The sequence below is a fragment of the Cyprinodon tularosa genome, unplaced genomic scaffold (genome assembly GCF_016077235.1).
Source record: "Cyprinodon tularosa strain WSP-4 unplaced genomic scaffold, ASM1607723v1 ctg198, whole genome shotgun sequence".
In the NCBI taxonomy this organism is placed as follows: Eukaryota; Metazoa; Chordata; class Actinopteri; order Cyprinodontiformes; family Cyprinodontidae; genus Cyprinodon; species Cyprinodon tularosa.
In genome coordinates this window covers 1,152,470-1,177,291 of record NW_024038724.1, presented here as the reverse complement: position 1 = coordinate 1,177,291, position 24,822 = coordinate 1,152,470, and the positions used below count along the sequence as shown (strand labels likewise).

Here is a 24,822-nt window from a genome sequence, read left to right as displayed (position 1 = left end):
TCCAAAGTCCACGTTTTTGGTGAGTCTCACCTGTCTGTAGCGTAGCAGGTGAGTGGATGTGCGCGAGTTGAGCAGTGCATTGAGCACATTGCGGATGCAGCCCTGAAGCTCCCTTTCTAGCGCTGTCCTCCACTCGGCTGGGTGGCGCTCAGTGCATTTGATACAAGTGTAAGAAACACTCTGAGGCAGCTTTGACAGCAGCACAAAGGTTTCATCTGAGGGGGCGGGAAAATGCCTGATTATTAAAGCCTTTTTCCTTCGGTTTACAGTCTATCAGCATCCAATCAGGATTGCCTATCCAGATACTGATGTTGCTTTATTAATATAAAAAATCTCCCTTTACTTACCTGTAAGATTCTCACATTTGGTGTGAACCCATTTTTTGCAGCGACTACACTCCATCTTCTTGTTGTCACAGTCATCGTCATCAAAGCACTTATCACACAGTGGGCAGAGATTCCCTGGAGGAAAGATTACAAGATGCTAAAATATGTTTTAACAGCATTTTTTTTATCCCATCTAGAGCGCTCCCTACACCTTCCCAAACCCAGCATTAAAACCTTCAAATTAAATCTAAATAAAACTATTTGGTTTTTGTAATCTCCGCTACTGTAGGGGCAGTATTTTGATATTGCTGTGAGTAGTTGTTTTCCCCCTCATCGCAGTATATACAGTATTTACATGTACGGTTTGATTGAAAGGAAAGTTATTTGGTTGGCTGATGGTGTGGTACATTTACATACAGTTAATCAAAAGAGTCAAGTACGCCTGATGTTAAGCGAGCAGGGATTAGGTCGATTACACACAGAAAATGAGGGGAGGAAAATAAAAAATCTCATACAAATGTTTTGTTTAGCTTCTTTGACTTGCATCGTGAAGTAATTTGAGTACATTCCGGTTTCTCTAAATTATCTAAAGGTTTATTTAACCACATTCCAAGCTAGACAAAATAAACTTTGATTCTCAAGCATAAAAGCCACAGAGAACTGGGATATCATTGCATCATTCTATTATACTTTTTTATTTTTACACCTTTTTCCATTCCTTTTTCTTTGGATACATAGTATCTTACAGTATTTGAGTTTCACTAGTTTAGTCAAAAGTTTTTAACAGATATTAGTTTGACTTGGAGTTAAATCTACCTTTTTAATATATTTAAAATGGAAGCAGTTTTGAATTCATTCTATATGTATGCTGAGTTAACAGTTTGACCAAGTTTTGAGCTTTATTTACATCTTTATTTGTTGCCCTAACACACAGCCAGATGGCCGTGTGTTCACAGAACAACAAAGAAGAGTATGACAATTACTTTGATCCTTGGATATACAGTTATTGATATATGACAGAGGGTTGTTTTCCACTCTATGATTTGCTGCTGCCACCCCAGTTTGTAGAAGCAAAAACTGGGCTAAGAAAGCGAGCATTTTTTTTTTTATTATGATAAAGGGACATTTAAAAGGAAAATATAATAAATAAATAAAATTTGGATGTCACCCCAGTATTTGGAAAAAGTCTAAAATTCCCACGCCTTCAGTTTTTTTCATTTATTGGATATTCCTTTGTAAGTTAATCTATGGGTACATGCTCCTGTCTCTATAGGAGTATGAAACGAGTATTTTTTTCAACATGTAGATGGAGAGGAAGCAAATAAAAGCCAAAGGCCTTGAAGGAGCCTTCAGTTTAACCCCACCCCATCTTTCATAAAAAAAAAAAAAAAACAGCAGAGTAAAAAGAGAGAATCATAATTAGATTTTTATGGTCACATTTTATTTCAGTGACAATGTTAGATTTTACAGTGTGTGAGATTTGCATTGATTTATTTTTCAGTGTTTTAATTTTTAATTCAGGATATGACAATGTTAAAAAGCCAAATCTCTTTCGGTTCCAATGTAAGCAGCTTAATATAGACAGAAACATAATTATCAGTTTCTTTTATCTCAATGAGATACAAGCTATTAAGCATGAAATGTTGATTTTTGTAAACAAACATATCCGTTTTAATGTGGTATTTACTTCCCAGTGCAATTAGTTTGAAGGTTGGATTTTTCAGAATTTTAATGGTGAGCTTATGCAACTGCAGTAAAAGGATTTTTACACATCTTAACAGAAAGGTCAGGAAATATATAGGCTTCATTATCTGATACTGAAATTAATGATTTATTTTATGTCTACACTGTTACAGCAGAAGTGCTGATAGGTGATTTTCTCTTACCTTTAGAAAATAGTTTGGCACAGTCGTGGCACATAGAGAAATCATGTGACCACTGGGCATCCCAGGACTTCCCGGGTTTCGTGGCTCCACAACTCTTACAGCGCACACACTTGGTACAAATCTGAGAGGGAAACCCATGTGAGCAAGAAGTCTAAAGCGCTTCAGTAAAAAGTGTGAATAGTATGAAAGTGGCACCGTGATGAGAGGAAAAATGTTTCGACAGACACTAACTAGGAAGGGTCAGCTAGATGTGAAGTGGAAAAATCTTGAGAAGTCAAGAAATGAACCAACAGGTGGAGGGAAAAGAGGATAGGAAAAGTGTGACATTTGTCGAGTAAGGGGTGGGAGCGCAGAGAAAAATGTGGATCCATTACCCAGACTCTCTTTGTCTTGGTGGGTTTGCTGGGGTAGTTGGGACCCAGGCACTCCGGGTGATAGCTGTTACGGCACTTATCACACTCTAGCAGCTGCTGCTACAGTGGAAAAGAACAAAAGGAAAATATTAACATTTGAATAACAAATCTAGCACTGATAGCTTTTCTTTTTTAAAGTTGTTCATACAGGAAAAAGATGTTTCTCATTGGCCTTTCCGATTGAGTTTATTCTATCCAGTACTTTCAATTTGTTTGATTTAATATCTAATCCTAGGAGATTGTTGAATATTTTAATTATTATTATTATAAGTTTAGATCAATTTATTTAACCAAAACTGCAATAATTTTCTTAAAATTGTAATATTCACGGGACAGCGCGACAGGAATGTATTTTCCTCATATTTCTAGCTTTAGGGCCATCAGTTCATCATAATAACAAAAAAGTCAGATTTTTTTTTGATTTTCTTCCTACCTTACTTCATATTCAGATGATTTCATATTTTTTACCTAGTATGAAGTAAACTAGCGTTTCAAAGTGTATGACTTCGGTAAAAAAAAAAAAAAAAAAAAAAAAAAAAAAAAAAAAAAAAAAAAAAAAAAAAAAAATATATATATATATATATATATATATATATATATATATATATATATATATATGTACATCTTCTCTTTTAACTGTAACCTTTAGAGCAGTGGCTTCTTCCTCTCCGAGTGGCATTTCAGCCCAGTTAGGCACAGGACTCATTTCCCTGAGGATTAAGACATTCCCAGAACAGCATTTATCTCTGGTAAAGCAGCCTCCTGACTGACCAGAATATTGGATGGACATTCCCTGGCTTTTTACATGTAATGATGAATTAATAATCTAAAAATTGTCTCCAATCATAAAACAGATTGTGAAGGCCTATACTTTGTTACCTGAAATACTGGTGGACTATTTATTTTGTTTTCCCATGTCACACAAAACATTGTCTTAAAATACAACCACAATGTTGATCCATTTCTCTAATGTTGTAAATGTTACCAGAACATCATCGTATTAGCTATATATATATATATATATTTTCTATAGGGTATGAGAAGATCTGAGAAAAAACTTCTGTTCTTGCACAGGATCTCTTTTAAAATAAATAATTGTTCTGAACCTTCCAGCACACATCCTTCATCTTTTATAAAGATTGACACATAACAAACCAACCCATTGATAAGAGGTAATGGATACAGAGGCTTCATTGAGTCGCTTAGATTAAATATGTTCACACATGCAAAACTCACACTGTGCAGATTTTCCACAGCGTGTGAGTGCAATAATATAAGAATGGCAGGAAGCCAGAAAGCTGATTAAATGTAGCGTGCTGGCAGGACTAGTGAGCATCTTTCCTTTCAGGAGGTTCCCTACGCTGTCAGTCCACTCAGTCTGCTTTTGTCTTGAGCTTTAGACTCTACTAAAAGGCTTACTTTAGCTTTCTGGTGCTGGCGCCCACAGGCCTGGCAGAACCGGCAGCGTCGGCAGCACCAGTTCTCAAACTGTTCTTGAAGGGGGCGCTCTGACTCCCCCAGACAAAAGAGATGGAATGGTTCACAGCACACCTGGCAGAAAACAAACTGGGTTGGGGGGGGCAATGGAGGTTAGAATTAATACACAGAAAATGAATGTAAATAAAAATCTTAAAACATTCTTTTTTTTTTTTTACTTAAACTGGTTGCAAAAGTAACCTTGAATGTTTTAAAAACAATAATTGGGATTTTATGCAATGGAACAATAAAAAAATGTGCAATACCTTTTTTTTTTTTTTTTTTATTAATTTTACTTTGAGAAAAGCTTTTGCTTCAATTTATTGCAGCAATTCTGAAATCAAAGCATTCTAATTGTGATTACAGCTGCCACCTCCTGGTCTGCATGATGCTGCCACCACCATGGTTTTACCATAGGGATGATGGGATCAGGATGCTGTGCAGTGTTTTTTTGCCAGGCTTTTAAAGCTACAGTGTGTAATTTTCAGCGACATCTAACGTCCAGACTGCAGACTGCAGCAACATGAACGTCTCCCCCCCACCGCTTCTCCCCCCCCAACAGTGCGGCGAGCGTTACGGGACAAAATGTCTTCCATGACGTCGGAATCACCTACCTTCTCAAGGGATGAGGTTTGTTTACATAGATAATTTTACAGATAGTATTTAATTAGTCTGTGTAGGGTATAGATTTCATGTAGACTTTAGATAATAAATATACCCGTTATTTTTTCTACGTCGTTGTGACGTTTTGGTGAGCTGCTTTGCATGGTGATATAAACAGACGAAGTAATTGTAGTCATTAGTTTAACAGCGAGATTGTGTTCACTGGAAGAATATATATTCCCCGTTTACAGAGTCCAAGTCTTGTTTGTGGCACGGGGGTTACAAGGCGAGGAAGAGGGAGAGAAAGGGCAGAGAGGCCGGGGTGGGCGTGCAGCTGGGGCCAGGCGAGAGAGGGGAGCCAGCGGGGTGAGAGCAGAGGAGGAAAGGCTTGAAGATCTCCAAAGGAGCCGGAGAGAAGTAACCGAGGTATATATCCAGAAAATTATTCTACAGAAAATTACTGAATCATTACCTGTGAAACGTCAGGGACGTTGCTGAATAAGTATACTGGAGAGTAACAGCATCATCACGCAGCATGTTATTGTTTTAGACAGGTTTGAGCATCCTGTACTCCAAAAACTGCAGTGATATTAGACAATTGTGTGTGTAGGATTAATTACCTGTCCAAGAGAAAACTGGCAACTTGAGCGTCACTTTGAAAACCTTTTTCCTCCATCAGTGACTTCCATCGTGTAAATGCCGTGCCAATGTTGATCCGTGTTTTTTGTCGTTTCTTGTCACTCTTGCGTTTATTCTCGTCGTGTTTCCGCTTCTTAAATGACGGGGGTTCGGTGTCCGCCGCTTTTCGTTGTGATACAGAGTAGGCATGATCCTCCATTCGTCTGATGTTTGGCCACACAGTGCCAAACAGTTTGCAAAGTCACTCACGCCTGCCGCCTTGTTCACCTTTCTTGTTACTGAAGCGCCGTATACCTGCTTCTTCTTCTTCTTCGGTTTCAGGAAGACTAAACGCTTCTCAGGCATAATACTGCCATCTACTGTTCAGTACCGTCTCAGTTCATCTCTCTCAACTTGCCGTAGTTATTTTCGAGCGTAATGGGAGATCTCGCAATCGCTAGTTTGTTGGCTCTGCGCTGCCATAGCGCAAAGATGTCTGCCCCCATGGCTGCAAGACCCGCTCCTATGTAATTATAAATAACGAATTCTAAGGCAACGCAAATATTATGGTTAAAAGGCTGAGCTCATAGGTGATGATAAATAACATAGTTATGTATAATATATTAAATTTCTGATTTTATATCCCTGTAATTATTACACACTGTAGCTTTAATAGATAAAACAGCAAAGTATTTATTTAACCAGTTCGACTGGTTTCTCCGGTGACAGCTCTATATTTCAAAGTTTACTTTATATCAAAGTAAAGCAGGTGCAGTGATACGGTCATGTATCCTTATTACTTCCAGTTCACATGAAAACACTACTTTTTGTAGGTCTATATATACAATCCCAATAAAATGCATTTCAACTTGTGATGTAATGTGACAAAGTGTTATAAGGTAAAATGTGTATTGATATAATTCTATAAAGTGACTCTTTTTGTTACCTCAACATTTCCACTGCTTGCACATAGGAAGCAGAGTACCCTGGATGTGATGGGCACAGAGGTGAGCAGGCTGAGTCCACCAGCTTCCCAAACCTTCTCCACATCATGGTCCCTCTTGAAATCCACTCTGATACGATGCACTCCGTCGCAGGGAGCTCTGGACTTCACCTGGTCCCTAGTCGAGGGAGTGCTCAATGAGTTTAAAGTACTGCTGCTGGTCGGTTTGGTCGTCAGCGGCTTTTGGTGTGGAAGTGAAAGAAGGGAGAGAAAGAATTTTTTGTAATCTACGATAAATATCCATTTCTGAATATAAAATGTCTTTGCGAAAGCTTACCTTGTCTTTTGTTCTCTGTTTTGGAGATAGCGGAATAGTGCGGGAGGTTGACTTCTTTGCTGTTTTTGAGTCTACAACGAACAAGGGCAATGATTAAAGACTTAAGCAGAATATGACAACAGAACAAGTACATTGAAACGTGTATTTCTTTAGGCACTAGAGGTTGGTAGTGACGGACAGAAAATGCTCCAAAGGTAGGAAATCAGACACAGGAAGGTGGTATCAAGGACTACAGCCCCTGTTTTAAGCCCAGTTCTGGGTCTCAGGGCAAATTTTATTACAGGAGAAAAACAAAGTCACCAATCTCTTACCTGTTATGGCTGAGCTCTGCTGCTGTGTTGAGCACTGTTGGGATTTTTTCTTGGGTTCGCTCAGAGAAATCTTGGGTGAACCATCTTTCTTTGAAGGTGCTTGGCTTGGGGTTGGCCATTGCTCTGGGAGTTGCTGACACTGAGTGGACTGTGAGGGGGAGTTCTGGGCTGAAGATGATGAGGAGGAAGAAGACGATGAGGAGGAGGAGGAGGATGATGAGGACGAGGATGAGGAAGAAGGTGAAGACGAAGATGCAGGGGGAGAAGCTTGAACAGACTGGTGTGGTTTGTGCCCCTTTTTACTGGAGGTGCCACTTGTAACTGGAAGCTGTTTGGCGTCTGGAGTCGGCGGTGGAGACTGAGGCTGGGATGAGACCACGCCTGGGGTCTGAGTTTGTTCGCCTGGAGCAGGCGACAAATTGACGGCTGGAGACGACTGCTTGGATAGAGGCTGTTGTTTGGACTTCTCCTCTATCAGCTTTAAAGGGGGAGTCTCGCTATTTTTCTGAGCAGGATCATCTTTTAAAGGAGCGGGAGGAGCTTTGGAGGCAGAGTCCGAACTGGGGGACTTTACCGGATTGATACCCTCTTTTTTCTCGGGAAACTTCTTTTTCTTGTCCCTTTTGCCTTTACCTTGCTTTTGGAGGAACATCTTTGAGGGCATCCACTGCAAATTCTGGCATTTTCGCATCCTGGAGGTAGGAAATAAAAACAAAAAACAAACACTTTACCTCTTAAAAATAGATAAATACTAAACACTACTAAACTATACTATTTCTTTGAGTTTAATATAGAAGGGAGTTCACATTTTTAATGCCGTGATCAGAACTTTGTTAACTTTCAAACAGGAATTTTCTCAACAACACTCTGTTTCCCTAAACGGTTAACCATTTATGTTAAGAGCAGATGTGACATCATAGTGTTTGAGAGCAGCATGATTAAGAAAGGATTCAATGTCTGCTTTTCTGACAGGCGGACCATTAGCTTGTTCTTGATGGATCAACCCATATGCTAAGACTCACTTGCAGCATTGCTTCTTAATGTTTCGGCCTCCAAACTTGGGCTTGTCTAGACAGTTAGTGCAGACGCCGCAGTCTTCTGGAACCTGGCAGCCTGAGCACTGGCCACAGCGACGAGACCGACGGCCTTTTTTCATTGGAGCTTCTTGAACAGCCTTCTGTCGTGTCTCTCTTGGCTTTATGGGAGGAGACTGGGGCTCTGCCTCCTCTGAGCCTGCTACTGATGACTTATCTGTGGGTTAAATAAAGCATAAACACATTAGCATTAAGAGTAAGATATCATACTTTTATGTTTGGGGTTGATCTGATAAAAAAAAATCAGACATAAAGATCAGCAAATCTATAAAACTTAAGAGAATGAAGCCAACTGCTTTTCAAATGAAAGAATACTGATGACCAAGAAATTGTGGGTACCCATTTTGGTTACTCCAAATCTCCTGGGGTGCCAAGAACCTCACATAAATTCTAATTCCCCAAGATGACATAAAACTAGTCAAAAATAACAGGAACAGAGCAACCCAACTCCTCTCACTCCTCCAACACTTCACCGTGTTCTTGCTTCTTGGACGAGTGGATTTCTCTGCCCCTATGCAAATCCATGACTACATGGAAAAATTATGCTAGAAATTCTAAAAAAAAACTGTACTCAGAACAAATTAATCAGCATAAAACCCATTCATATTTATTAGGAGGCGCTTTATAACTTAAGCATTATCAATAGAAACTCTTTTTTTTAAATTTCAAGTTGGAATAGAAGTTGTAAAGAAAAACAGCACCATCATTCCCCATGGAAGATAGGATCTTCTCTCTCTCTTCCCAAGGCAAGGCACTAAGTGTGGGCATATCGTCAGGGAACACGGCCCGATTACGACCGAGAGCCACAGCTGCACGACGACACACATGCTTGATGCGAGGACCACGGACAGAGGTCTCTGAAGAGTCGCTCTCCTGACCCTGCGTATGAACACAAAACATGAACTATGTTGAATAAAGGTGTTAGATGGTAGCATAAATAGTAAAATAAATATAAAAAACATAACAGAAATATGCAGAGAAAGGCTCTATGTGGAACAGATACCAGGACAGTTCTCCACTGTGTCTTCATCTTGGTGGATATGGCTTTTTAGTGAAAGTAGAGATGCAATGAGTATTCAAACTGGTGACTAAAATCTGGACTTTTTAGTTTTATTAGGCAATCCAAAAAATAAATGATCAGTTCTTTGTCTAATAAGTAATTTCAATCTACATCTAGGGATGCCCCAATCTGCTGTTAAGATCAGATATTGGTCCAATACAAGCCAAAAAAAACAATATCGGGTTTTATTGGCCTGCATCTAAAATCTCTGATATTTTCATGCTAATAGAAACATTCTGCTTCTGTCTAAAGTTACTTTACCTCATGGGTTAATATTATATGGGTCTGTTATTCGCATACCTGTTGCTATTGACCGTTCTCTGTTTTAGTAATTTTAGTTGATCAAACCTTTTCTATCATTCTACAGTACAAAATAAGTAATAAAAGCATAAAGATCTTAGTGCTAAGATTGTATCGAGTCAATATCTGTATGGAATGTAGGTATAGTGTTGGAAATGAAATAGTTGTATTGGGACACCCCTAATATGCACAAACATATCATGCTGACAACTCTTTTTAGAGTTGATGCTGGAGAAGTTGATGCTGGGTGATAAACACTAAAAAAGATCACCTTATAGACAGTATCAGAGAGATGTTTCCAAAAATGTAGAAGAGGCAGAGATTTGTCAAGTTTTGTCTGCAGTTTATCCAGGCTGCAGGAGGGTGTGAAAGTGTAAAGCTACACTGGAAAAACAATCTAGAAATAAGTAAGATTTATTAAAGTGTATTTACCCTTAATTTGAGTAGGTCAATTAAATAGTTTGCCAATGGAATGAGTATTTTTACTCTTAAAATAAAATAATTAGATAATATGCATTTAAAATAAGACATTACATGTTTTGATGCATTGTCTTTGATTTGATTTTTTCCAGTGTATGTGTTTGGTTTGCTTACATTTTTTTTAAACTGCAAGTCCTGCTTTAGAGAGAGAGCTACCAGTCTATGCATATGGAAGAAAGGCATTCTGAATGAATAAAAGTACATCTAGTTCTTTTTTCTGTGTGATAAGAATTCCCCTCAAAAACACTTTCTGTGGGACTTTCCTCCAATCTCATTTCAGTCTGAGTACATGTAGAGGTTTCTATTCATAGCATGTAGTCAAAGCATCATTATCGTTATTACTCATCGTTACCTGTGGCTAAATGGGAGAAACAGAAAAATGAAGTAAGAGTTAAGTTATGTAAATGGAAAAAAAAAAACTGACCTGGACCTTAGTTTCTTCAGGAGGCTTCAGCTTATTCTTCTTTATTGCGATGAGCTGGTCTTTGGCCTTCTTTAGTAGTCCAACCAGTCGCTTGTCAGTCAGAGGGTTCTGTCCTGCTTCTGTCTGCACTGGGACTGTGTGTCTGGCCTGCTGCCCTGGAAGGCTGGCTGTCTGCTGGTTAGATGTACTTCGTTTCTCTTTTTCTTTTTCCTTCTCTGCTTCCTCGACCTCTGTCCCTTTGTCAGACAGTCTTCCTTTCTTAATGTGGCGACTTTTAGCAATGGACATTGAATGGGCTCCTCTGACTTCTAAGGAAGCAGTGTCAGAAACTGTATCAACTGATGTGGATTTCTTTCTCCCAGGCGTCTTTTTGGGAGCAACCGTGCCTTCTGAGTCCCTCCCATCAATGTTAAACAAACCAGAAGGTGCATTTGGGGAGCCATCAGGAGTGGACATCTTAGCTCGTTTCTCCAAATCTTTCCTTCCATCCCTCTTATTTTCCTTCTCCTTCTCACGGTTTTTCTCACCCTCTCTCTCCTTTTCCTTTGGAACTGGTTCTTGGGAAGTTGATGAGCATTTTTCCTTCACAGCATTCCCACCTCCTTGCCCAGTGTCCTGAGAGCTCGAAGGAAAGAGAGGGAAAAGAGGGGAAGAAGCGGATGATGATGTGTTTGACAAGGGGGATGGGTTTCCTGGTCCACCTCTTCTGGTGTCAGGTGTTCCTTGCGAGTGCAGACCCCGAGGGACATTGGGGAAGGTGAAGGGAGACGTTAAGGCATTCGTGGATAGTGGACTTCCAGATACCCCCTGCAAAGAGCTGGGGTTACTGCTGGAGACAGAGCCTGTCAGCGCAGACACCTCAGAGGCACCTTTGATTTGGATGCTTCGTCTTGTCATGGGGTGAGAAGGAGACCGTGGGTGGCCACGATGTGTTCCCGGTACCAGTCGTCTCCTGCGCCGCAGTGTTCTGCTGGAACTAGGAGGCGTCTGGTGAGGGGACAGAGAGCCGGGGCTGCTCCCTGAAGAAGACTGCAGGGTAACTGACTCAAAGATTCGAGAGTGGGCCTCGCTGGGTGTGAAGCGTGGCGCTCGGAGCAGCGAGCGTTTCTGGAGGGGTGCATCAAACCGGGATGACGAGGGGTGTTGGTGGTGCGAATGGGGATGAAGGGGGGAAAACAGCCGGCCTCCTGGTCCTGCTCCAGCACCAGGGGCCGGAAATGCAACTGGAGCAGCTCCCCCTGCTCCTGGGACACCTTGAGGCAGCAACCCCACGTCTTCGGGAGTAAGAGGTGGAGGACGAAAATTGTCAAATATGGGCTTTCGAATGAGGCCCTCCTTGGCATACTTAGCAAAGGAATTGGAGGGGGATGTCCAGGTGAAGGTGGCCTCCCTCAAAATTGAGCGACTCCTTTTGTCCGACAAGCCTGGCAGCCCTGTTGGTACGGACATAAACTGTGGGATGGGATGAGGCATCCATGACGGCTGAGGGTGGTGTTCGCCAATAGCAGCTGTGCTGGAGGAAGCAGATATTGGTTGTGGAGCAGTGAGGAGAGGAGGATGTGGGGGTGAAGAGGGGGAAGAAGCTGTGGATGATGCCTGCTGCGAATTTCCAAGGGAAGAGGAGGACATCAGTACCCCTGTCGGTGGGCTAATGATAGGCTTTTTAACTCCTGCCGTTCCCGTCTCTCTCACCCTCTGTTTCTGACTTCCTCGGCCAGTCCCCTGTGCTCTTCGACCCCTCCGAATTCCCTCTGCTAGCACATGTTCTGGTTCAGACGGAGGTGTGGTAGGCCTTGAGCTGTTTAAAAGACTGGCCTTCCTCTCTCCCTGTGAGGAAGGAGAGTCATCCTCTGGCTCTGATAGAGCTTGTGTGCCCTCAGAAACCTGGGAGTCCGACGAGGAGTCATCCAAGCTCGGGGTGCTGGACCTGGAAGATTCTCCTGAGGAGAGCTGCAAGGAATGCTGTGATACAGCACTTGAACCACAAGATTGTGCACTATGGCTAAATCTCCCATTGGCTGCAGTGTTGGTGTTAGTGCCCAGCAGACCAGAAGCTGTTGTTGGGATGGCGGGGACGGGACTAGGAGATGACGAAGGGACAGATTCGACAGGAGCAGTTGCTCCACTGCTAGTAGCCACCGAAGTAACAGAGACAAGGGCAGGAGAAGGGGATGAGGAGGTTGTGGGCGTAGGTTGGGCAGATGCAGCAACAGTAGGTGGAGATCCAAAAGTGCCCTCATCCTGAATGAAGCGCTTGGGAGTTTTAATGATGCGAAGGGAAACAGTACTGACAACTGGCATGATGAACTGCCGGATGTTTTTGAGTTGGGTCTTCCTGATACCAGCCTCGCCGCCTCCTGACCCTCTCCCCACAATTCCAACAGCTTCTTTCTCCAGTCGCTTCTGTGCTCCTTTCTTAGCACGCTGCAGCAGTTGTTTGGCGATGGTTGCATCAGTATGTTTGGAAGGGGCGACAATTCTAACTGGTTTTCTGTGCCGTGGGCTTTTCCTGAGGCCTACTGGCCTACCTGGCTTAGTGGCAGACGGAGAGCTAGGTAGACTGGAAGAGTCTTGGCTTTCGGCAGCATCCATGTTCCTTACGTTGGGCTGCTCTGTGCTGTGTGGTTCCGTGTCTCTGTCCCCACCTCGCACCCTGAAGGCCTTATGTTTTCCTTCCCCGCCTTCCATGGAGGCAGACAGCTGTGCTGCAGCTGCTGTTTCAGCTTTGAGCCGTTCGACTGATGGTGGTCGGCCACGTCTGCGTCTGGGTGCACCAGGCAAAGTCTTGAGGCGTGACTTGAGAGGGGTGGTTTTGGTCTCTGTCAGCCTCTTCAGGTAGCTAGCTTTGGATTCACCCCGTCCTGCTTTGGGAAGCTTTGCCTCAGTGTCATGAGGCTGCGCAGAGCCCCCGGGCAATCTCTTGTTGCCCTTTCTGTCCTTCTCATCCTCTGTATCTGTACCCAGCTCAAATCCAGCCTGCCTACTGTCCTCTGGAGATGCATGGCTGCCAGTACTCCAAATTTTCTTGCTGCTTGAAGATGGGGGTCGGCCCCTTCGTTTCTCACTTGTGCCAGGTGGCCTCCCAGGCAGCCTTTTCACTTTCTCTGCGGGCCTTTCAGGGCCATCAGGTTTCACTTGCGTTGGAGAGGGATACGATGAGTCAGGCAGTAGACTGGCAGCAGCTTTTTGAGCAGTGAGAATTCGTGGTGGACGGCCTCTGGGCTTCTTCTCCTGAAGGGGTACTCCTTCTAATGAAACAGAACAAAATACATCAGACACCTAGAAGCATCTGGGAAATTGCTGTAAACATTGTGAAAAAAATCATATCTATAAAAATGAAATCTATTTCACTTGCAAAAGGTTTCTACCCTTTTTTTAAACCAATTTCCAACCAATTGTCTCAGATTTGAACGGTTCGTGGTCCTTTTTGAAATATAAAGCAAATAGGTTCACAATGAACCGTGCTTACACACAGTTTAGGCTTCAGTACTGAAGCATGCAAAAATACCACCAATATATAGATAAAAGAATAAACAGACAGTTGGAATCTTAAGGCAATTGGGATGCGGAATAAAGCTAGAAATTCAAATATTTCTTCAATTTTTGGTTTTCTTTTTCAATATTATCTGGACCTGGGAAAAGCATAAACCAAATTCAGAGTGATCTGGAACCATGTTTTAAGTCTAATTTACTATTACCTGAAGAGGATGATGACAGACTCTGTATTTCTGTTTGTTCTTCAGATGGACCAAATCCTCCAAACACTTCATCCTACAAGAGAACCAAAACTGCTTAGAAGAATCATTAAAAAAAATACCTTTAGGTTCAAGGACTGTTATACAAGATTAAAGATGTATAAGCAAATAGTCTATTACAGAACCGTGAGATCTGCGTTTGTCAAAAAATCAGGGGTGATCAGATTCTTTGGGATCCTCTGAGCTCTGCTACTTTTAACAGGGGATATGTCTAAGAGTGGAGGTGAGTGTGTCTTTTTATCATGTTTATTTATAGAGGTGTGTGGCAATGCAGCTGAGATCTTGTTGGCCCAGTTTGGAGAGAGGCTGCTCTCAAAGTGTGTGCACACAGAATCAGATTGACTCTGCACTACCTTGGAGTTACATCACCTTGCCAATGGTGCAGATATCATTGAAAAGAATTATGCAGACTGAAATGTTTTTTTTTAAAGCTAGAAAACTGTCCTATATCTGTTCTATATATAAATAAACTGCAATGATACAGAGTAAATAACGCTGTTTGCCCTGGCAAGCAACATTAATCTGAACATCTGACACTCCACATAATGCATTCAAGCATCTTCTCTTTACACTTCTCTCTCCTTATCCCCCGCCTCGCACCAATGCCAGTATCCTCTCTTCTCTCACAGCAAGCTGCTCCTACTCTGTAGTGGTGATGCAGAGCTGATGGGAGGCAGAGTACCAACAGTAAGGCTACAACTTGCTGAGATAGAGTAGAGAACATCAAAACATGCTATTCAGGAAGCCAGATCCTAAAGCCGACCGCTCAGATCCCAAAAAAAGCACACAGGAACTCCGGACATATACTTCATGATACTACTTATACCATGGGATTTGCAATAAATTAAATAGAATTAAAAAAGTAGAAGCACTCTTTGACTGAACTGCACATCAAGATGTAAACAAGCACAACATATGACTGAGGATGCGGGGGAGGAAAGAGCAACCAAGGCAGGCGCGCACACCAGAGTGACGACCCGAGAATTGCAGTAGGAGGATAGAGAGGAGGCAAAAAATGGAAGAGAGACAAGGAAACAGCATGATGACCACCAACAACAGTTGAAATCCAGGATAAAAGGGCTCCAAGTTTTCAGCACACTTGTATGAAAACCTGCCAGATTCCAAACTAAACAGGCCTCCTACCATCAACAAGATCTTTCCTTCAGGCCCACTACATACAGCACAGCAACACTAGGCCTGCTGTTCGCTCCACGGCACGGCATGGAACTTGTGCACTTGTGACATGGAACAAGTGCACTAGTAGATAGTAGTGATGTCACACTTGTTTGCTTGTTTGCCTTGCAATATGCACACTGGAATTGGGATAAAAAAGACATGGTTCCCCCTTTCTCCTAAAATATTCAGTTTTTCTAGAAGAATGGTTTTCAATGCATCACCCTTTCACCTTAAAGGAATAGTACACCCAAAACATGATTAGCCTTCATTTTCTACTCACCCCCATGCTGAACAACACTCTGGAGTACTTTTTTGATATCTCAAATGCATCTGGAGATGCCGGCTTCCGTAGCGTCGTGATCGCGCATGTGCGCGCTTTCAGGAAATCCTATACACTACTGTTTATGCTCTAAAAACATTCTAAATGACTTCGTTTCGAGTAAATTCTGGATGCTACCCACTCAGGACACTTGGAATACATTGGACGAGCAGTATGGAGGAATATTGAAATGTTTTTTGTGGACTTTTATGGACCTTTCTGCCTCGGGCACCATAGACCTCCATTATTTGAATGTCAGCAGACAGCAAGAAGCCTCCCAGATCTCCAGATGCATTTGAGATATCAAAAAAGTACTCCAGAGTGTTGTTCAGCATGGGGGTGAGTAGAAAATGAAGGCTAATCATGTTTTGGGTGTACTATTCCTTTAAGTCTTTAGCAGTTTTACTTCCTGCTGCTCTGCTACATCTTATCTGCCCGACATTACATGACATAAATCACTAACAGTTTGAAAGATAAAAAAAAAAAGAGCGTGAAGCCGATTCATAGTGGGAGCATGACTGTTGGTTTCAGGAGATGTCAGGGGGACTGTCCCTGATACTTGTGAGGCGGATGGGAATTAGGTTGGAGGTACGCCTTTCTGTATCGTTCTGATGCTGCTTTTACACTTTAAGAAACAAGCTGGACTTTTATTTTAAAAATGTTGAAGAGAAATCACACTGACTGCAGATAAAAGCCAATATGCTGATTTGAGCTTGAAATCTTCTTCAAAGGTGTGAAAGTTGTTAAGCCCTACCAACCCACACATATCCAACAGAAACCATGAAACTGATCCTCACCTGCTCTGTGTTATAAAACTCTTGCTAAGGTAAACACCATGCAACAGTAGCAACGATCATCTGCCATATAGTGTAGTAGATAGAAAGAAAGAAAAAAAACAACCACAGTACAAACCAAATCTTAGGTTAGCAGTAAACTCAGTTGTGAGAAATCCATGAGAGAAACCTCTAGGATGTTTAGTTTAATGTTATTCTTGAGTGGAAAATCTACTGAAACAAGAAAGGCAATCTCATTCCATAACCTGCAAAAAAACGCAGAATTGCAACACTTGCACTGCAAATCATCTAACACTAACAAATAAATGTTTACTATGGACAAGAAGCTGCAAATAAGTCAGAGAACTCGCATTGTGTTTGGTAGAAATAAAGACCTAAGTCTTCAAGTCAAGCTCAAGCCACAAAATTCACAACTTAAGACTTTACTTTAACTCGAAACGCAGGACTTGAGTCTGATGCATAATCTAATACCAATTTGACTGGACCTAAAAACTAACCAGTAAGTGTAAAGTACTGATGTTTTCCCCTTGGAATTACTATAGTCTGTACATATTTAGTTTCTATGCCATCACGGATGATTCCCAACAGTCCACATCCGTTAGAAAACCAGATGCCAAACAAGTCTGCTGGTATTTAATGCAACCTTAAACATGTATTTACAGTCAGTAAGCCACATACCACAACTATGACAAAATGTTGCAACAAATTTCTGTTAATATGCGCCTTACAAATGTTCTTATCTCATCTTCTGTTCATCAAGGACCGGGTTGTGATGGACACCAGTCTCAGCAGAGACTCCCAGACTTCCCTCTCTTCAGACACCTCCTCCAGAATGAGGCACTCCCAGGCCAGCAGAGAGACATAGTCTCTCCTGGGTCGTCCCCTGGACCTCCTCCCAGTGGGATGTTCCCGTAAAACCTCCCCAGAGAGGCGTCCATGGGGCATCCGACTAAGATGTTCGGGCTGCCTCAGCTGGCTCCTCTCAATGTGGAGAAGTGGCTCTACTTAAAACCTCTGCTGGATGACAGAGCTCCTCTCTAAGGGAGAGCCCAGCCACGCTGCAGAGAAAGCTCATTACAAACACTTGTATCTGGATACCTTATTTTTGCTCACGATACAGATTTCATGACTATAGGTGAAGGTTGGAACGCAGACCAACAGGTAAATGGAGAGCTTTGTTTTTTGGCTCAGCTCTCCCTTCACCACAACACACTGTTGCAGCATCAACATTATAGCAGCAACCACTCCAATCAATCCATCTCCTGCTCCATTCTCCCCTCACCGGTGAACAGAAAACCAAGATACTCAAGTCTCTCCACTTGAAGCAGGAGCTCTCCTCCAACCTGAAGGGGACAAGCCCGCCTTGTCAAGTTAAGAGCCATGGCCTCCAACCTAGAGGAGCTGATTCTGCGAGAGCTATACATCTGTACAAATAAAGGCTGGCTGGGTTCATAACACCAGTCTAGAGTTCCTTTCCTAGCTCAAATAGAGTTCTTACTGTTGACCATGTGAAAAATTAAGGGAAAGGAGCTACAACTTTATGTATTCTGAATCAGCCAAACTGGATGATATGGATAGTCATTCCAAAAAAAGTTAAAAAACAATCCACTGGACTAAAACAGTCCAGTGGATTGTTTTTTGACTTTTTTGGAATGACTATGACCTGGATGACTGGCATGCTGTGGATAGCTTAATGCTAACAAAGTTAGCGGATCAGCTTCTATTAACCGCTTACTGCGAATGTCACAGGCTGGATGAATGCTTACTGCTTTCTCCAAGACATATATACAGACTACAGTAGTTCTTGAAAGTTTACACACCCTTCTAAAATCATCTGCCATTAAAATTAATTGAAACTGACCCAAAAAAAAGGACATTCTGACAATTTGAATATATATACACAAACAATCCTAATAGGGCACCTAAACTACAATTACACTTTGAGGTGGTCACTGAAATCAGGTGTTTTCTGGGACCATTTATTTATTTATTATTTTTTAAAATGAAATAAAAAATCAATATTTAATTTTACTTAATTACGATTTTGTATTTTTTCAATTACTACTTTTTGAGTTTCAGTTGGTTATTTGAATTACAAGTGTAAATGTATGATTTTCTTCGATGGGACTGTATGTAAACTTTCAAGCACAACTGTATGTTAAAACCACATCATACATTCTATCATACCTGCAAAAATATCTTGCCAATAAAACAAGAATACAAGAATATTTTCAGGGATGCGATGAAAGAAAATTACTTGTAGCATTTCGCTATTGATAAGGGAATTAGATTTATTTTACTAAAATTTGTATTTCTCATTTGTTTTCTCTAAATTCCTAAAGGAAAAAAAAACTCCTGCATCAGACCAAAGCATAAGGTGAACATTTGCTTTTTCCAGTGTCCAAACACTGTACATGACAGCCTCCAATAGGCTCTTGAGCGCACCCATGGGGAGATCTCCTGTTCCTGCAACTCAGAAATGAGGAGATGAGGACAGTTGGTGGACAAAAACAAACTTACTGGTGGTGTGTTGCACTGTTTCAAAACACAGTAACCCTGACAAAGGATGACAGACACAGAGTAGAACATCTACTCCTTCTCAAAACAAGAAGGCAGCATGCACTCAGGTTTTAATCAAAATAAAGACAAAGATAACACACCCACTCCTGATTGCAATCAGAGACAGGGACAAAGTCCAAGGGACACCCCTGCCCCAACCACCGCCAACACAAAGGAAGAGAAAGACGACACAATTGCCGCTTTTTCCCAGTCAGACAACTCCAAAAGCAGAGGTGAAAGCTCCTTGCCCGCCTGCTCTAGCAGAATAAAGCCATGGATTGGAGGGTTTAGGACTAATTCGCCCCCCCCCCCAGAGCTGACCCGTTGGGAGGGGAGGGTGGGGGTCGCTCAACACCCTTTGATATCCCTGTCTGCACTCTTTCAGTCGCTGCACTTTGTGAGAACTAGAATAAAAGCAGACACAAGGCTTCCTGCTCCAATCCACACGCTGTCTTGGGAATGGGTAATCGGGTGTGGGGGTCTACCATTTAAATAGGCCAAACACCTGCCGGACTCAAGCCCCTTCCACTCAAGCACACCATTTATCTTAAAACCGCTGAGGCAAAGGGATATTTAGGTGGATACGTTCTGTATGAAAGATTAAACTTTAATAATAACATGGGAGGCGAAAAGATGCGGCAGAAGGCCAGATAAAGAGGAGCAGGACAAAGAAGAAACGACGCAAAGTTTGCTTGGAAAGGAAGAAAAAACCAGGGGGGTGATCTTATTTACAAAAACATCTACATGTTCAGTGCTCACATAAAACAGATAATAACAGTTTGCAATTTGCTAAGATCAATGCCATAAAATCCCTCTGTGCATAGCAAAGCAAACAAATGCCTTCATTTGGGCAGCAGAAGCCAAAGGGCAGCCTTTTGAAACACTTAAATAGGCTTAGAAATCCATTCCAAAGTGGCAGCTGTCAGAAGAAAAGTTGCTCTGCCTCTCAGACAGGGCTGTGTGTGTGTGTCTAAAGTAGATTTTTTTTTTTTTTTTTTTTTGCTTAAACGAAGGCGGGAGGGATGCGGCTGGCTGACTATTCAGGGTTACCCCATGAGCTCAAGCTCTTGCAGTGAGCCTGGACAAGCCTGCCTCGCTCTGGTCAGGAGAGCACTTAACACCATTTTTCTTTTTTTTGGTGATAAAATCACTAGGCTATCTCTTGCACTAATCTATATCCAAACACTAAAATGTTACATCCAAGAGCATCTCTATAATCATATCTGCTTAGATTTTTATTACTCATAAAAAAAACTCTACATGAATGAGTTATAATACACAGTTTAGGATTGATACAAAAATAGTTATCCATCCAATAAAAAATTCTGATTAACATCAATTTTAAATTTTAAAAATTTTTGAAGCACATTTCTATAAAGTTCCTAGCAGTAGAAAGCTGTCAGCAGCTTTGGACAGATCACAGCCTTGCCTTCTAACCTGCATAATGACATAAGCATGTGTGCACATTTCTGACTTTTATTGTGGAACAATATCGTTCTCATATGATCTGTCAGTATGGCTAGAAAGTAATATAAGTTTAGCAAATGTACCACTAGATACAATGCCTTCAAACCTTTTCATGCATAAGCTTTTCACTGAAATATGAAAGCTTTTAAAATATGACACACAGAATATTGGTTAAATGAATTTGACTGATCAACAATAATGATTTTAATGTAATGCAATTGGATTGATTTGTTTTGCTGTATTTGTTTACTGACCTCTGTTTGATTGTTTTGTTGAAAGGTCCAAAAATAGATTTTATTAATTTCATTTCATTACTTTATTTTATTTTTCTCTAAAGTTATTTTAGTAGTTCAACTGGGGTAGAATTAAATGTTGATTTATTTTTTCTATAAACCAAGCTGATAAGAAAGCAATAGTATTAACCCTTTATAGGGCAAGTTAGTGTTCTTGATCGCTTGCATACCCCTTACAAATGGAGCCCCCCATCCCTCAGTGAGGTCTAGAAGCACAATCTTATTTTATTTTGGCATCTGACCAATTAGATGAGCCCTTGAATGATATATTAGCAACTGTAAATTAAGCGGGGGGGGGGGGGGGGGGGGGGAGGTTAACAAGTCAAGAAAAAAAAAGGTAAAAAGGTAATTGATAAGTTGAAAAATAAAGTTCAAAAGTTAATAGGCCTTGTTAACAATTATATTTAGGTTTATAAACTAAAAAATGTAAGTGCCGGTATCAGCATTAATGCCTCTAAGGTTACATTGGACCAAAACAAAATGTTTCTTTCACTCTCAGAGTGTTTTTCATGAATTTCTTATAGAAGCACTTTTGTTATTTTTCTTAATATATTCGGGTAAGTTGGCGTTTCTTACTACATTGACATTTATTTTTGCATATTCAACATATTCATATTTTTTTATGTTACAAAGGTAACAAATCTTGTCCTGGATTCCAATAACACAATTGGCTTGAAATTTGGATTTTCTAAGTATTTCACTGATTGCCCTATAAAGGGTTAAAATAAATATATGTTTTTTTTTTTTATCAAAATATCTAATCTATTGTACCTTATTGTTGATCTCTCGGTTAAAAACAGGCGATCTATCCAGCTCTAAACCTGGTGGTAAACATTCCCACTCAGTGTACTCCTGCAATGAACGCATGCTGCGCATCATGAGGGAGGAAGATGGTAGTTCGCTTACACGAACACACCCCCACATCGCACACGGTCCGTCTGCAAGGGGCTCGTTGTTATTGTAGCCAGCCCTGCATGCGCACCGTCACCAGCAAGCCTCATTCGTCCGATAAAACATGCCCACATCCTCCTAACCCACTGGCTATAGGTATATCCATAGTCTAGTTTATAAAACCACCAGCCTCGCCTCGAGTAATAAACCAGATATTAGCTCCGTACTGACTGTACAGAGAGGGGGAAAACATGTCCACCTCCCATTTTCCTATGCATCAGCAATAGCCCCGATAGCTAGCGTGGCGTACACTGTAGCATGGCAGCTCTTAGCTTATCCCAAAACCATTAACTTCTGTGTAAAACTTGGCTTACTAAACCCCTCTTTTTGCTTCTACTCGATTGCGTAGGGATGAACTCATGGAAAGTAGACTTATAAACCATAATAACAACATAAAAATAAACAACTTTATCACGGTGTAGTTTTGGTATACAAACAGCTAGCATGGAAGCTAACCAGGCGGACGTCTTTAAAAGGTGACCACCTCGATGCAGTTAGCCCTTTTAAGCTAATTTTGATACCACCTGGCTATTTAGCTGCTAAAGATTAACTCATGAAAATATGTGAACGGGTTAGATGTGAAGTGAACAAGCACTCCAGAAATACGCTACACGCAGCTAAATTCACGTTAGCTCATCACAAACCACAACTGTGCTCTCCTTCTTTAAGTTTAAGCTTACATATATATGCATTACACAGACATTAATAAGGAATAAATGCTCCACCTGGGTGTTTAAACGCCAGTTATCAGTAGGCCGGTAAAACATATGCTTAAATGGGACGTTAACTTTTACATTGAGTGAGAATGTATTCTCAAGCCTGATGGGTCTTTCTCATCTGAGTAACTAACTAGCAAATATTATTTAATAACGTATAGTTAAGGTGTATAATAGCTTGTGTTTCTTCCGTATGTTAACATGAATGTGGGATGTAATTAACAGTGTTATACGGGGGTTTCCCTGCTGTGGTTTTGGCTAACACAGTAATGTTAGCTCCATCTAAACTGTGTGGAGGTAGCATTTCTCCTCATCCGAAAAGAAACTTTCATTCATATAAACGATTGAGCTAAAATGTAGAGTTAGTGTGTTTATTTAAAACAAAACCTTAAAAAACTATAGAACAGTTGAGTTAAAGGCCAAAAAGCTCAGTGAAAGTTAACCGAGCATCCTTCCAATGACAAGTTTTAAGGGGGCTGTAACCGTTAGCTCTTCTCCTCACAGGGACCAGGCGCTCCGCCAACCGGAGCTTCCTAAACCCGCTGAGTGCTGAGCTTACCTCTGCACTACTAGAGTCGCTGGATTCGCCCAAAACATCCCGAAATTTCTGCAGGTTGCTCCTGATAACCGAAGAAACCTGTAGTGCAGCATCAAATCCGGGTCCGAGTCCGGCGGCGTTTGGCTGGGCTCCCGATACGCTCCGTAAAAATGCGGTAACCCTAACACGGCCCGCTCTCCTCCCGGTACCGGAGTTGCTGCTCCCTCCGGGCCGAGCAGGGAACCGCCACCGACAGCTGTGCGCCATTTTACACTCTCTGCCTGTCTGCCCCTATGATCAGATACCTCGGTGTGGGCGGTGCATGCACTTCACATAAACAAGCTCTATCACAGCGCTGGTTCGTAATGACGGAGTACGCTGGAGTAGCCCGGACAATGCATTTTCCTCGCGCTCCTATTCATGATCTGCATGGCTGAGCTAATTATGTTCAGGGGTTTTGTCCGGCGCGAAAGAAATCCACATTTAAATCATTGATCAGAGATTACAGAAGAGGATTAATGCCACTGAAAAAAGTTAACTGATTTAAAATTTTATTTCAGTATAATATGAGAAAAAAAAATCAGAATTCTGACTTTAATCTCAGAATTCTGTCTTTAATCTAAGAATTCTGACTTTCATATCGGAATTCTGACTTTTTTCTCAGAATTCTGTCTTTAATCTCAGAATTCTGACTTTTTTCTCAGAATTCTGAGATTAAAGTCAGAATTCTGACTTTTTTTAAGAATTCGGACTTTTTTTCACAATTCTGACTTTGATCGCTGAATTCTGACTTCAATCTCAGAATTCTGACTTTTTTTCAGACTTCTGACTTTTTCTCACAATTCTGACTTTTTTCTCAGAATTCTGACTTTAATTTCAGAATTTTAACCCTTTTCTCAGAATTCTGTCTTTAATTTCAGAATCCTGTCTTTAATCTCAGAATTCTTACTTTAATCTCAGAATTCTGACTTTAATCTGAGAATTCTGACTTTAATTTCAGAATTCTGACATTTTTCTCAGAATCCTGTCTTTAATCTCGGAATTCTGACTTTTTTCTCAAAATTCTGGCTTTAATTTCAGAATTCTGACTTTTCTTAAGAATTCTGACGTTTTTCTCAGAATTCTTACTTTAATCTCAGAATTCAGACTTTAATCTTGGAATTCTGACTTTTTTCTCAGAATTCTTAGCCTAGTAAATTAGCCCCACCCACCAGTGGCCAAAATCATTTTTGCCTGTGAGTTGTAAATAATACCTTTTATCTCCCATTTAGTCTGGTTTATCAGGCTACAGAATTCTGACTTTAATCTGAGAATTTTGGATCTTACTGTAGATGGGCACCATGAAGGAAGAGATGTGAGAGCACGCAGCTTCACTGACAAATATGCGAGTTGTTTGGGAGGGTCAGTAACACATTGGTGGAAAATGACTGAATTAGGTGACTTTTTATGTGCCTGAGGGGTCCCCAGTGATGCTATTTCATTAATGGAAGAGCAGAAGTTGATTAAAAACAGAGAGCTAGTTTAGTCTCTAACACAGACATATCTACGGCCTGATGCTAACATGTTTGTTAGCTGTCAGAATTCTGAGATTAAAGTCAGAATTATTATACTGAAATAAAATGTAAAAATCAGTTAACTTTTTTTCCCAGTGGCCCTAATCCTCTTCTGTAAGAGATAGACTGATAAGAACCGTCGAGTGGCAGCGCTTTTCAAAGTTATAAGTGCAAGAGGAAGGTTGTAGCCTACCAAAACCATAACACTGATTGTATTTTTTATTTTATTTTTTTTGTATTCTGAAGTTGAATTGTATAAGCGCCCATTAAAAAAAATTTAAATAAAATTTATCTAAATTGTAATTTTGTCTGAAAAGGTCAAACCTTTCAAGACACTTTTCGTTACTTCATGGCAGCCCATCGTAATTAGTTATATAATTAATGGAGACTCCCAACACACCAGAATATATATCTGCACATTTTGTTGTGA

At 41.1% G+C, this 24,822-nt stretch overlaps 1 protein-coding gene across 1 annotated transcript in view; it reads right to left on the bottom strand.

Annotated features, from left to right (window-relative positions):
• The window catches only part of kmt2a (lysine (K)-specific methyltransferase 2A), a 48,417-nt gene extending 25,220 nt beyond the window's left edge, over nt 1-23,197 (bottom strand). The window contains exons 1-13 of the mRNA XM_038283997.1: nt 22,861-23,197; nt 13,970-14,042; nt 10,272-13,519; nt 8,709-8,886; nt 7,936-8,164; nt 6,914-7,605; nt 6,603-6,673; nt 6,269-6,505; nt 4,045-4,191; nt 2,587-2,685; nt 2,213-2,333; nt 348-461; nt 31-215 (exon numbers count right to left, since the gene is read on the bottom strand). Of these exons, the coding sequence (XP_038139925.1) occupies nt 31-215; nt 348-461; nt 2,213-2,333; nt 2,587-2,685; nt 4,045-4,191; nt 6,269-6,505; nt 6,603-6,673; nt 6,914-7,605; nt 7,936-8,164; nt 8,709-8,886; nt 10,272-13,519; nt 13,970-14,042; nt 22,861-23,106 (5,640 nt within the window). The 5' untranslated portion in view covers nt 23,107-23,197. The remainder of the gene's footprint in view (nt 1-30; nt 216-347; nt 462-2,212; nt 2,334-2,586; nt 2,686-4,044; nt 4,192-6,268; nt 6,506-6,602; nt 6,674-6,913; nt 7,606-7,935; nt 8,165-8,708; nt 8,887-10,271; nt 13,520-13,969; nt 14,043-22,860) is intronic.
• Between the last annotated feature and the right edge of the window lie 1,625 nt (nt 23,198-24,822).